Source organism: Melanostigma gelatinosum (genome assembly GCF_949748355.1).
Source record: "Melanostigma gelatinosum genome assembly, chromosome: 7".
NCBI classification, from domain to species: Eukaryota; Metazoa; Chordata; class Actinopteri; order Perciformes; family Zoarcidae; genus Melanostigma; species Melanostigma gelatinosum.
Window position 1 is genome coordinate 26,580,959 of NC_136640.1, and position 14,598 is coordinate 26,595,556.

General features: G+C 43.2%; 1 protein-coding gene across 1 annotated transcript in view; it reads right to left on the minus strand.

Moving 5' to 3' along the window:
- Positions 1-14,598, minus strand: part of bcas3 (BCAS3 microtubule associated cell migration factor) — a 374,328-nt gene that overhangs the window by 232,254 nt on the left and 127,476 nt on the right. The window contains exons 19-21 of the mRNA XM_079271901.1: positions 6,631-6,731; positions 1,281-1,477; positions 595-692 (exon numbers count right to left, since the gene is read on the minus strand). Coding sequence (XP_079128027.1) covers positions 595-692; positions 1,281-1,477; positions 6,631-6,731 — 396 coding nt within the window. The remainder of the gene's footprint in view (positions 1-594; positions 693-1,280; positions 1,478-6,630; positions 6,732-14,598) is intronic.

The window sequence follows — 14,598 nt, forward strand, 5'->3', positions numbered from 1 at the left end:
AGAACATGTAAAGCAGGTAAGATGGTACAACGCCTACATCATCGTACTTTTTTTCTTGTTGTTCCTTACTGTTATGATGTCATCTTCTATTTCTGTACCATGTAAAGTGTCTTTGAGTACCTTTTAAAGCGCTATACAAATAAAATGTATCATTATTTATTATTATTAACTGTAATCAGGCACATTTAGACAATTTAGTTTTCTTTTCCATTGCCTCATTAAACAGTATTGTAACACTGAGACTTCAGTTGTCAGTCGACGTGGTTGAGAGAGGTCAATACAGGAAGTGTAAATGTCAAGTAGGAAAGGAACGGCATCGACTGCTACCTGCTACTAGTGTCTTAGACACTGTCCTTTTTGAAAATGTGTCGTGTTGACTGTGAATGTAGATATACCTAAACATGGACCACGTAGACAGCACCACATTGTGATTACTGGGATACACCAGCTTCAGACAATGAGAGACTGCAGTAAGGTAGATGGAGTAGAATGAACAACATCTAATTGAAACAGGTAGGAGAAGGATGAAATAGAGGAAGCAATGTAATGAGGTTGTATTCAAATACACCAGAGAGAAGCCAAAAAGATTCCTACCTGATCCTGTGTCCATGAGGTTGGACTGCCCTCTACGATCTGCCACCAGCCGTGATGAGCCGGGCATGCTGACTGGCTCTGAACGTACCGGCTGGATTCTGCACACATTCAGTATATGTACATTTTGTTATTTTTTGGAAGCGGAAGCCCAGACATAGCCCCTTGGCGCCAAAGACGAATCAGTCTTCAAACCCACAGCCGATGGGTTCTGAGATTGTTGTTTTAGTGATGCCTACACTTGAGTGATAATTGTGGGGAGATATACGATTATGACAACAGTATTCTTGTACATGCTCTTGTAAGGATCATTTCTGGTAAACCTTTTTAGTATAAAAAAAAAAAATTGTATATCTTTACAAACCCCCTTTGCTAAAAGGACAAAAGGACATAACAAAGTGTGTATTTGTACTAGTGCTGGGCGGTATGACCAAAAATGTGTATCACGATATTTTTTAAGATTCTGGCGGTTTCACGGTATTATTTCTTTTCCTTGGCTTCATATAGGTTTATCGTGGCTTACTCTACTGTCAGGAGTACAGAGAATATAAAAACATGTTAATGTCATCATGTATAAAGGCTTTGATTACTATAGGGTGTGCTCGTTTGTACATCAACATTTATGCTGATGCTTCTCTAAACCAAGATGTTTACTACAGGGTGTATTCTAACTGATATTTTCTAAGTACCTCAGGCTGTGTAGGTCCAAGTCGTCTGTGTCAAAGTCCAACAGTGGCTGTTGGACATCAGTGGGGCCCTGGGACTGAAGCACTGAGGATGAGGAGGAGATGACTGTGGTCTGGCCTGAAGGGTGAAGGGTCTTAAACTGGAACTGGGGGCCCATCCACAGTCGCCGATGAGGCCCTGTATGGGTCACAATTTCCACCTGAGAATACAATGGTAAAGGTTAGTAAGGAATGGAGAGAAATATGTATTGTGATCATGAAATCACGCAAGAATCACAGGATCACATATCACAAAAAAAGGCTTGAAGTAATGCGTTAGTGACCGGACCAGTGAGCGTCCTGTGACTGGCAGCTTCAGTTACTGGAGAGCAACTGGAGAGCATTTCTTCATTGAAAGCAGAGCAAAGAATGACACTGAAGGCTTTTCTCCATGGAAAATATGTCTTTGCTCTTCTCTGGACCGGCTTCATCAAGACTTTTACTGACAGATGGTTCATCCAATCACCAGGTACGTTTGGAAAGTGCCAGTCCTTTTCCGAACTGTTTCCAATGACGGCTCTGTCCAGTGTGTAAACAAGCCATCTGGTGCGTTAAGTTATCAAACGGGAGGACTGCCCGTCGAAACAGACATACATTTCCACCCAAAACACATCTGCACCTCTCTTAAACATACTTTCCTCCACTAATCCATTGGCAGTTCGTCAAGGATATAGTCCTGGAAGTAATCCTGAGGAGTCACCCTGAGTGGATTTGACATGGTGGTTTGGTGTCAATCTATCCACCAATACTCACCCTATACAGTACTCACATGAACTCTGTTACATGACATCCAACTAAAAGCTCGCTGTACTCTTGCACCACTAAAAAGTCTGAGGAAGTTGTCAGAAGTGGTCAGGGTCTTGTGTTTGCTGGGAGTGCTGTCGGCATGATGGGAAGCCTTCCCAGAGGGCTAATAAAAGTGTGACACTAGCAAAAGCATGGCAGCGAGGCTGAGGTAAGGCCTACTGGGAGAATAAGACGGCGCTGGCATGGCAGGCGGTCCAGGGGCCCCTGAGCTGAGTGGCACTCATCCTGGCTGAAAGTAGGATAAGAGAGGGATACGCAGTGGGTGACTCAAACTTCAGACTATTACTGCCTGCTCCAGTCTCAATCTCCTCTTGGCTTGAATGTACTGACTAACCATCTCCTGCCTTACACTCCCACTTTTCACTGCTCTCCCACGCTAACTTTGACTTTTCAACTCCCTGCAGCACTTAACACGCCACTTGGTGTCTCACTGTTCACATTTCATTATCTTTACTTTGTACGTGTTAGTCTCTCACCTCTGCCCAGAAATCAGCTCACAGTCTCGCTCCATCTCTCGCTGCCACGTGCCAACATCTCAGACAAGAGTGAGAGCTTACACTCTCTTAATTATTCTGGGTCTATACACATCTACGCATATACAGGCTTAGATGTAGGAAGTCTGTCACAGCTGTGCAAATTAGGCCACAGAAGGAAGTAGGATGATTGTAACTTTGTGTGTGTGTGTGTCTGCTTTGCCAGTTAACACCATCAATGTCACGCCCAGCCGCATAACTGGACAGCTGCCAGTGGGTTCTCTTTGCAGTAGGATGGAAGTCCCAGATGTTACAGTCCAGTGTCAACCATAAACCCCCTCCCCTGTAATCTCAACGCACAGAGCCGATGACATGTTGCCTCATATTTACCATTACGGCCTTTGCCAGGTGCATGCATTTACGGTGGTTTTAGCTGAGTGGTCCAATGACTGGAAAGGTCTCTGCATGCTTCAAATTAATTAGGTTGTACGAAGGGTCGTCCGGACTATGTTTAAAAAAAACGAAGTCTATTCCTATTTTAGAAGCGATTCTCAATGTCAGCGAATGTCAAAGTCTTGGCTATGTAATATTTGGCGATATCAGAAGTTGTTAAACAATCTGAAAAGCACGTAGGCATTATGTTGTTAGGCTGTGGCAGTATGTATTAGGGCTGTAATACTTACAGTAAGTGGTACACTATCTGTGGTTAATGCAGTCCAAGAATGGGCATGTTTTCAAACAGGTCTTAACATCCTGATATTCTTGTTATAACAAATCATAACTTGCTGCACTGGACACGAGTTCTAGCCAGTGTTACAATGACGAGTGGTGCAACTGATTCCATTGTCTCACAATATTCCTACAACCTATAGCCAACAGGCACCATTGGTCACAACAACGATGCATCAGTACATTTCTGGGAGTCCTTCACTGTGTGCAATATTATCATTTTCATCGACTTGTGTTATGGCTTGACGGTTGATATTTAAAAACTGATATGCAGCAGCACAAGCCATCAATTAGTTTTTTCAAAAAAAGAAAAGTATTTGGTATTTAATACTTTACACGTTAACAATGAAGGGACAAATGCTGCTGTGTCCTCGTCATGCCTAGTGTCCTAGAACGCATGTATCAGGACAGAACCTTGACCAAGTTTACCATCCATCAACTGCTCTGAGCTACGTCACATCCTTTCCAGTACATCACAATTGACAGATGTAGCGACCTGAGGTGGTCTGGAGGTGTAAGGACAAGAGCTTCCGTTGTCCACTGACAGCCAGCTGAAGAGCAGCTAACAGTGACAGGCAGTAAATGGCACAATGTCACAGCAAGCTGAAGCAGTGACGTGGAGGAAAACCTCACATTTCATTAGGGGATAGCCAATCAATCCTAAATCCCAACTCAACACCAAAATGCCTGCTGATAATCTAATGAAGGCCACTGATATGATTTAATGAAATCCACAAAGCAGTACTCAGACTCTAATTCAACATAGCCGATATGTATTCAGCATTTCACAATCCTCCAAGCTCTCCTGCTTGATATGTCCTCATCTTTCCAAAACATTTGGAGGATTGGGAAACTACCCTAGTGTCTACCTGGTCTATAAACCTTTGTTTTATTTTGCTTTGGTACTTCCATCCTAAAGCCATTGATAGTCTGAGATGTTTCAAGAACTGGTAGCACACCATCTTAGGTACACGCTAAGGTATAAAGAGGTGTACTGGTACATCTCCAACCACTGAGGAACACATCCCTACCCTTGCTCTGACAGGAAGTTGCCAAAAATCTAGGTTAGTGCAATGGATAGTTTTGCTCCTGGCAAGCTATCATGGCTGATATGGACGAGGGCCTCTGCAAGCTAAGTGGGGTGCATTTTAACCAATCAATTGTGCATGCAGTGGAATTATTGATGGTGAAAATGTAGTGGGTTACCTGCCGACACCAGAGATGAGTGCATTGAGGGTTAACCAAGCTGAAAAGACCAGGGTGTGTGTTCTGGGTCTTCTTAACATGGCCTGAACAAATACTGTGAACATTTCAGCACAATGTAGGATGCTTCTTGTGATTAGGAAGAAGCCACAAAGTGCGTAGTCTTCTGAAACTTAAAGTGAGCCTTCCACTTAGCACTTATTGTATTCGTAAATTTGTTTCTGCACTGTACTTTTGCTCTGGTTTATGCTCTTAGATGCTTGTTTAAAAAAGGAGACGCACTTATGACTTCTGGTGGCTAGTAGTTCTCTTGAATTCCTATGTTGAATACACTTATTGTAAGTCGCTTTGGATAAAAGCGTCTGCTAAATGACTGTAATGTAATGTAAACTGAGCAAGAAGAGTAAATGTGTTCGAGTCCAAATAATTAAGTTCCAAACACTTTGTGTAAATATAAATAGAGAAGCGAATGTAGAGGTAGAATACATCGAAGACAGAATCCTTGCAGTGACAGATCGGGTATTTGAAGTTGATATCAGCAGGCCTACTTTTCACTTGGTAACAATGCAATTTTGTCTTCCCAAAATGTCAAAGTTTTCAAAATCCAGATAATGTCTTACACTTGCAATCAATGCAGTTTGGCAAATTGGGGGCAGTGGAACAGGCCAACCTTATAAAGTGGTGAGCTAGTGTGTTAGCAAACAGTAGCCTGACACAGAGTAACATAAGCATTCATTTGGACAAATGTCATTTCCAGAGTGAAATAGTCCATAGCGAGCCTATAGCTGCTAAATGCTCCACTATGTTCACCAGCTCATCTCTTCATTTGTCTGCCTGCTGTTTAGTGTTGGGAAGATAATTCCCAGTGGGTTTATGAGAACTTTTCCAGCTGACAGCTTCTGCTGCAGTTGGATAAAACTCGAATGAGAGAGGAGTTGGGGACAAAACACCGCAATAGTGAAGAAGAGGCCAAAGAGGCTTAAAAAACCTATACAACTGAGGGTGATGATGACCACAATATGTGGGCTCATCGCTGCAAACTACACATTTTTCGAATAGACTTTTTGATCTTCATTTATGTAAAATATTGATTGGAGCTGCTTTAATCTTAAATCAAACAGCAAACATGTCCCCTTGGATGGAAGCACGGTAAGTCCCTGCTAAAAAAACAGCTGTTTGCTTCAAAAGTCTTAACGTTAATGTTTTGAGTTACTTGGTCTATTTGGTCAGAATTGGGAATTCTCTTACTAACCAGCTGTCATAATTGAGATGGAAAAATGCCTGTATTTCATATGGATATACCTATCTGAGCAACAAGCCTATTAGAAGCGTGGCCTTAAGTTAACACCCAAAGTCTCTGATCACTGGCTGCTCACAGTCAGTGCCCATTATTCACACATGCATGTGCCTATGTGCTCAGCCCTCATTACACCGCTCTTTGACTGTGTTGGGCCCTAATAAATAAACATTTACTGGGACAGCACTTTGTGGAGGTACCAGCTGGGTGACTTTAACGACACAGGCAAATAAACACATCACCTTTTACAGAGGAGCAATATAAAGCATCCTGAAAGGAAACATTACAAACAGGACTGACAGGACAGGAGGGCTCCACAGTGAGTGATTAAAACCACCCAGAACATCAGTGATACCCATCTACAGAGCATCGTGGGATTGGTGAGGTGAGGTGCCTGCACAGAGCCCAAAGGGTATTAAAAGACTATCCACTGCTGTACCACCAGACGACAGAGCAGCTTCTTCCCTCAGGGTGTGCGACACCTTAACTCATCCTCTACTCCACCACAACAAAATGTTTATATTTTTGTTTTTTCTTGTGTAGCATAAAGGGACTACAACTTGCATTTTGTTGTGCAACCCTGTGTTGTAGAATAAGCCTTGATATCAAAACAGTCACGGTCAAACTCTTAATGTTGTTTTACGGAATCAGAATTATTCTTTTTGCCAAAACAACAAAGTAAGCCATGAGACCACAGCAACCGAGCTCTGGGTGTGATCTCAAGGAGAGTCAGGTAAGGTCACTCATTTGTCTGCTTGACACGGACTAACTCAACGTAACTGTAATGTTGGTTAAGAGGTCTGACCTGAGAGAGCCACTCCTCATCCTCCTGCCCACTGTGGTCTGATGCCAGGCTGTCTGACGACTCGTGACGGGTGATCGGGCCTGGACTTCCTGGGGGCATCGCTAAGGAAACACAAACACAAACACACACACTTATATGATAGCACGACAATACTGACATTTGATATTTTGAAGCTTGCAATATTGTGTCCCAATGGTCAACGTCTATTTTATTGTCTAGTTTTCAAAATCTCTAAAATGAAAGTATTTAATGTTTAATTTCTACATAATGATTATCTTTCAACGTGTAAAGCCATCACAGAGGAATATCAGTAAGCTGAAGCAGTCTGGGGCAGCAAAGTATGGAATTACATATTGCCATTAACTATTTATATACATTAGCCTGTGAAAGAAAATCATGACTGACAACTAGTTCATTAAAGTGTGTTACGGACTTTCACAGCCGATACCAATATGTGTCGGCTGAAGTCAGTCCCAGCTGTTATGTTGTGCTCAAATATCAGCTCCTACATGTGATGACTGTCTCATTGTTAAAGCCATGGGCAGATATAACAGTCCATCGAAAACAGAAATCCCATGTTTCGCTTTCTCTCATATGGGAATATGTGCGTGACAGTATGTGTGAAAAATAGAGTGTACAGTAGAGTGTGTGAGCGAGAAACTGTGTGGCGTGTGTCTGCGTGTTATAAAGAGAGAGAGAGAGAGAGAGAGAGACAGACAGAGACAGATGGGGCTCTTGCAGGCTTGAATAAGCAGGCGTGCAAAATGAGGCCTAATGTGTAGAATCAGTCCTTTCTCTGTCTCTGGGATGGGGTTTGTTTAACACAGGAATGGCTAATAAACTTGTCAAGTCCACATCTGGAGCACAGGAGGTGTTCCTGTCTCTGTCCACACACACACACACACAGTCTCACACACGTGGCAGGTGTTCATACACCCCTGATGAAGGTAGTTTGGTGTTTGACACTTTGTCTTACCAACAGCCACCCCGACACACACTTTCCCCTTATAAAGTATGAGGTCTGCACAGTTCTTACAGCTGCTTCTGAAGTAGTGATCGCTGTGTGTATAATTGAAGTTGAATAAATAAAGAACAGGTTTGACAGGACTGGGTAGGCAGAGTGAGCAGCCACCAGAGAAACAAGCACCACCTACAGAAACCAAGAGAGATAGATGCACTACACACAGTGTCAATACAAAATAAAAAAAGCACTGCTGTGGACACAACTCAACTAGTAAAAGAAAAGCGTGACTTGTCAAATCAATTTCCACAGTAAAAACATCAGAGAGTGACATGGGACACACAGGAGGACAGGGGGAGGAGTTATCAAATCCTTTATTTAACAGGAAGACTTTATCAATAACAATATCTCACAGCCTGCTCCTTGACTGGACATTGAAATATAATGTTCATCTCAGTATCCTGGTTAATTACAGAGGGCCTAAAAAACCCGCATAAAAAGTGGCATGAGAAAAAACAAAGCATCATTTCTTGAAGCCCGAGGTGATGTTTTACAATTGTTTGTGTTGTCTGACCAACAGTCCAAAACCCCAAAATATTCAATTGGCACTGATATAAAGGTAAATCCTCACATTGTAGAAGCTGGAACCTGTCAACTTTGGACTTCTTTTCTTCATTACTTACATGATTACTCAATTCCAAAATTGCTGATTGATTTTCTGTCAAATGACTAAAGTTTAAACACGACAAACGACTAAAATAGAATACGCAATATGTCTTTGAACAAAGTTGTGACAATGTGGCCAAAACAATCTCCTACTGTCCAGCCATACCATGGAAGTAAATAGTTGTATCAAATGTGTTGTAAGACATTGTTTAGACTTCTTAAAGCGTTGGTGTCATGCGTCTATCTCTGACAGTTCTGTCTCCACTACAATAAAACAAATGAAAGGGCAAATGGAAATCAGTTTGTGGTCCTCACAGCATGGAAAAACAATTGTCAGAAAAAGCTCAACAGCAAATTCTCACAGGGACACTTTCTTTGGAAAGATGGATGTGCTTGTTTTTCGTATTTTTTTTTTGTAATTTTGAAGAGAAGAGAGAGGGACACAGAAGGGTCCTCGTGTCGTTTTAAAATGGAAGAGAGAAGAACAAAGCCTGTGTTGTGTTACTTATTAAACCAAATCACAACTCCCCCAGTTCTTACCCCTGCCCTTACTCCCACTCTCTCTCTCTCTCTCTCTCTCTCTCTCTCTCTCTCTCTCTCTCTCTCTCTCTCTCTGACCCTTGGGGCCAATAACTGTTCCCTAATTAATTATTGATGTTCTGAAGCAGTTGGTGGACTGGCTGGATCAGGTTTCCAGTGGGGAGGGGGGCTTTCAATGGCCAGAGTCACAGCCAGGCTCCAGTGTGGGGAGCTAGTGGTCATCCCCACAGGTCAAGCAAAGACACAACCTTTCTTGTGTGTGTGTGTGTGTGTGTGTGTGTGTGTCAGGAGCCAGACTGACCCCGGCCGTTACAGTCATATCTACCCATCTTAGTGTACCCTTCTGCTTTTACAATGCTCATTCCTGGCTCTTCAGAGACAGAACGTCAATGCAATTTCACAGACAACATTTTGTAAGTGCAAACTTATTGCACTGCACTCAAGAAAGGAGTCTGAATGCACAGTAGAAATGGCCGTGTTTTGATGGGTTTAAAGAAATACCACAGAATAAGCAAAGCATGAAGGCATTACTTAGAAATGATCAAAGAGTAATGGGGAAGGTAGTGCATCAATTCAATACGCCACAGAATATTTCACCAATAAAAATGCCTTAGCGGCTCGTTATATATTGTTGTTCAATTTCCAAAAGAACTGAGCTTTAGCATGATGGTTCAATTATACGCTATACCAGAAACGCATGCTTGTATATGTTACTCAATGCTGACAATGACCCTGAATCATGTTGCTACATGTGCTGACTCTCAGCCTTCAGCGGACCAAACACACTGCACCATTGCTAACCCATGGAGAAGTGCATAAGTCCTGGCCTTATAGTACCTGCTGATGCAAAATGGAAGACGAAAAAAATGGAAACATGGGATCAGCATTGAGGAAATAAGCTATTCATACAAAAAGCCATTCATGTCAATGTAAAAATAAGTCGTTGACATTGGGTTATGATAACATGACGATATGTAGAGAGAAAATATTTACATTAGTTTACCGTCAGAGCTTTTTCCATCCATTCATATCCTGCTATCTCTGCCTCTAATACCTCTGGGCTCCTTGTTTGCAGCCTTTTGAATCAATAGGCAAGGTTGCTGTATGGTCATATTTCTATATACATTTTGCATTAATGTGATGAAGCACATGTATGTCTTTGGCATTTAATCTGCTTGATAAGCCAAAAAACAGAGAGTCTCGTCTGCTTATTTAATCCATAAACATCGATTGATTTTCCTGAAAACGTTCTACATGATGATATTTTTATGGGGGTTGAGGGATGAGCGAAGTCTACTTCTGTGTTATATGATGTTTTGCCTGTGACTGCATTTTCTGAATGTGTCTCCATTACAAACCATAAAAAAGAAAGAAATGACTGATGTAATTATAAGCAAAGGCAGAAAAATTAAATGAAAATGATCAATCGGCCATGACTCACATGCTATTTGCTTATGATTGTTGACATCAAAGATAAGCTTAAACTGTAATTCATGAAATATGATTTCCAGACAACTCACAATAATAACTTTCTTGTTAACGAGTAGGATGATTCATTTGTTTTTGGTCTGTTTCTTCATTAACAACCCTGATGATTATGAGCTTGCATACCCACATAAGCAGAAACAGTCCCTCCATTGCAGAGGAACTGATTTGTGTGTGTCACAGTCTCCATTGACTGTGGAGAGGGTGGTGTTTTGCTGTGCTGAAGGCTGGTAGCCAGTGGCCTGTTAGCCAAAGCAGTGAAGCAGGGAGTCAGAACAAGAACAAAGGCTGCCTAGGTATTGATGTAGCCCGACCTCATGGGGCCTTGGGCCAGGGGCCGGACAGGCCGATCTCCAGGACTAGATAAGGTGCTAACAATCTGATAGCTCTGGAGAGCTGGCTGCCCGGTGGACAGAGGACAGCCGGCTTGTCTGGGCCGGCAGCTCTGTTCACCTTTATCTCTTTCATTGGTTTTTCTTAAAGATTAATTTTGTTGGTCTTTTATTTTTCCTCTCTCTACTTTGACCTGCCACACTTGGCTGCCAGACATTTCACTTGCTCGGCTCCCTCTCGACTGCTCCACCTGTCTCTCTTCTCGCTTTCCTCTCTTCTCGCTTTCCTCTTCTGAGTAGTACTCTGGCAGATAGGTGCTGGCACACTGACAGACTAGGATAGCTTAGTCATTATATATCATTCAAGGCGTATTTGACTGACAGTTCCTTCATTCAGCCAGCGCTACACTTACCCCATCCTTTCTCTGCCTCTCTTTGATTACTGACCCAGTCATGGCGCCATGGTTTCTCTTTACCAAACGCCTGATGCTCCGAGGCCTTCACTCTGGCCCCTCTCTCGGAGCAATTAGATCTATTGACGAGGCTACTGTGGCTGGCCTGTCATGGGCCTCAAAGTCCCAAGAGAGTGGCCGAGCCAGCCAGTCAGTCAGTCGCCACAATTAGCACATTATATGACAGGTAGGGAGGGGAGGGCCACGGCCAAAACGCATAGCCTCTGCTGCTGCCGTCATTGCCGGGCTCAAAGGAGCCAGCCAGATATCCAGGTGGTAAATTATTCACCGGTTTGTTTGCTTCAGAGCAACTCTGCGGCCAGGGGAGAGAGGTGTTGGAAAACATACTGCGGGCAGCTAGGTAAATATCACTCCGAAAAAAACCTCACTCCGAATATAAAGTCTGAATGTAGCTAATGGGGGTGTGAAAACCTCACATTCATCAAAGTATAGACGCTGTTATGCTAGGGATTAGAGTAGTCCTTCTGTTATTACCCAGCTCTAACACCTCTGGCCAAAAAGAAAAAAAGACCCATTCACACACTTGCCGAAGAGACAAATGGGTACTTTTGGAGACACAGATAGGAATCCTGTGATTCCACCTCAGCTATAGATAGAGGATTCCCAAAACACTAACAACTTGGATCCAGACTGCTTTTATGAAGCCAGATCACACTACAGCATCTCCTCTATTTGTGAGTATACTGTACAGTGTGTGTCTCTTTCTTCCTTATCTCTCCAGGGCAGTGCTGCACGTTGCTGTCCTCTGCGAGGCTGAGTGCTGCCAGTAGCTGCTACAGATGGACAGGTGGAGATAGTGACCATGAAGTGGCGCCACTGCTGCCTTTTATCATCCCGTCCTGGAGGCTCCGGTCTGGCCTGACCCCGGCCCTTCCTCTCCCCTTCCTATTCCTTTCCCTGCATACTGCATTTTTAATCAGCCTGGGTCATCCAATATAGAGCCACGAGACCAGAAACCATGGCCTGCCAATCAAGCGCTGCCACCTCTCCGCCTTGTGTCACATTTTTAGAGACAAAATCAGTTAGTTAGCCAATTAGCTACGGGGATATTTATCTAGATTCCTTACCCTCATTCTTTGACTCCTTCGGTACTTCTGTTTCTGAAGGATTACTTATTTTTGCCTTTATTTGATAGTGATAGTCAGGAAAGTGGAGAGAGAGGGGGCGACATGCAGCCAACTACGTGAGCTAATGGAGCACCCCAGTGCTTCTGTTTCTCGTCTCACAGCAAAAACCTTCTCGTCTCATTTCCTCTCTCGCTACTTGTTCTCTCTTGGGATTGTTGTACTGGCAATGTAAATCAGACCTAGATGGCACAATTTGTTCTGCATGTAAGAACCGTGTGTCTTTTCAGTTTCATCTGCAGCGGCAAGTTGCAGACGCTCAGCAACTGGACAAGGGGTGTATGGCTGCGCTGTAATTCATCCTGAGGTCAAATCGACTCTTTCTCCTGGATCACTTCTCTGTTGTGCTGCCAAAGCCCTGGAGGAAAGAGAGGGCTGGCACGGGGACTCATGCTGAGAAAGAGGATGTGGAGAGTTTGTGCTCGAGTGGAAAGCGCAGAAGTGGAAGGTTGCACTCCAAAAGCAACTCGGCCGGTGTTGGTGGTGTCTAGGACGTTGACCCGGAGGGAAAATGGCAGGAGCACACGTAGTGGGTAGAGGGCTGAGCAATTATGTTTATGGCGTCATGACCTCGCATTGGTTCACACTTGGTTGGTTTGGGGAATAAAGAGACGCGGCAGTGTTATCTGGATATTGTTAATTGGATGTAAATGTTAACACAATGAATCTCTCTCATTATGCAGCCAGTTCCACTGCCCATGCTGGCAGAGAGAATGGAGGAATAAGCTGAGGCGCATGCCCGTCACTCCAACGTGTCCTCATCGCGCTGACACTAGGAGAGACCATGAGCACTAATTTGGGAAAATATCCTACCAGTTAGACCTGGAGCACTGCAGAAGTCAACGGAGACGAGTAGAGAGATTAGGGTAAACGCAGCTACCACTTGCCCTGGAACAGCCACATGAGCTAATTACAGATTTTGTGTGTTTATAATTATGGAGTGAGCTGAAAACGCCAGCCTGTTCCAGGGGCTGGATTGATTCCTTGTGTGGCCATCCGTGTGCACTCTGCGCTTTTGCGAATTGGCCTTTCAGAGGGCAACCTAAAGTGCTCACTGCTCTGTACTTGTTATTGAATTAGAGAGAGTTTAGGGTGTCAGCTAATTGGTCTGAGTGCGACATCTTAAAGCGTTGTGCTAGCATGCCCTGAAGCCAGCATGTAGTGTGGCCAGCAAATGAAGGATTCAAGGTGAAGCCCCAAACAGAAGAACAGGAATGACTTCTGACAGGGCTCGGAAGATATGAAATGGTAGAAATAGTGGAAGTATCTTTTACCCAAGTTTTAGAGAAAGGACATGTTATGGCTGCTGACTGGAGAAGTCTCTTCTCAGCATGTGGCACCAATAAGAGGCTGAGGACTGGCTTTCAACACAGTCAACATGGGACATCAGCAGGGAATAGGGGTCACCCCCTTGACTAATGGTGCATACAGTAAAGAACATGGCTGCCTTAGCCTGTGCAACCAAAACATACACACAACTATATGTTGGAGATATTTTGATGGGTACGTGTTATAAACCACATCGTACATGCAGTGTAGAAATGGTATTGATGCCATTGGTGTATTTGCCCCTTTTGAAGCAAATCGATTTTTTTGCAAATAATATTACTGATAATAACTGATTTGACATTGGTGTATAAGGATTAAAGAAAAAAAATGGACTCTTTAGCGTAACATTTCGGCATTACCAGTCAATGAGCGCAGAATAGAGGACAAAAGAAAAAGCCGAGGAAAATCAAAAGCTGGAAGAATATTTTGCTGAAATGGTTGATTTATCTAAAATGTCCATACTTTGTTAAATATTCAAGGCCTCTTAAAGCAACTAAATGTGGGATTTTGTTTTTTGATGATGAGTATCTTTCAAATCATTTTGATCACATTTTTGCTTGAAGATACATTTGACAAACTCGGTGAAAACTGAGGTAGACTGTGTGCTTTCATTCTGACTTTCAGTGACCCAAATTCTGATTTGTGGGGTTGCGAGTAGCAGTATACTAGCTCTCTCAATTGGTTTGCAGTCTCAAGGCGCGTTATCAATGCACGTATAGGCCAAGATGCCTCTGGACACAATTGGTTAGACCTTTAACCAACTAGAGCAAAGAAACATGTAACCTAGCACGGATCAACAGAGAATGATCTGGCATGGAGTATTTGTGATTTGGTCTGGCGATGTCAGGCTACTTGATATCGGTTAAAACATAACTCAGCTGATTTTAAATATCAGTATTGCATCATCATTGTCTCAAACACCCCCCTCATTGGACAAACGCTTGTGTTTGGTCCGTCATATCTTAGGCTGCTGGAAATTTGTCCAAAAGGGGGACCAGACACAAATAAAACATGAAGCCATAGATTTGTCTGGTTCCCAGGCATGTACACTGCTGTCT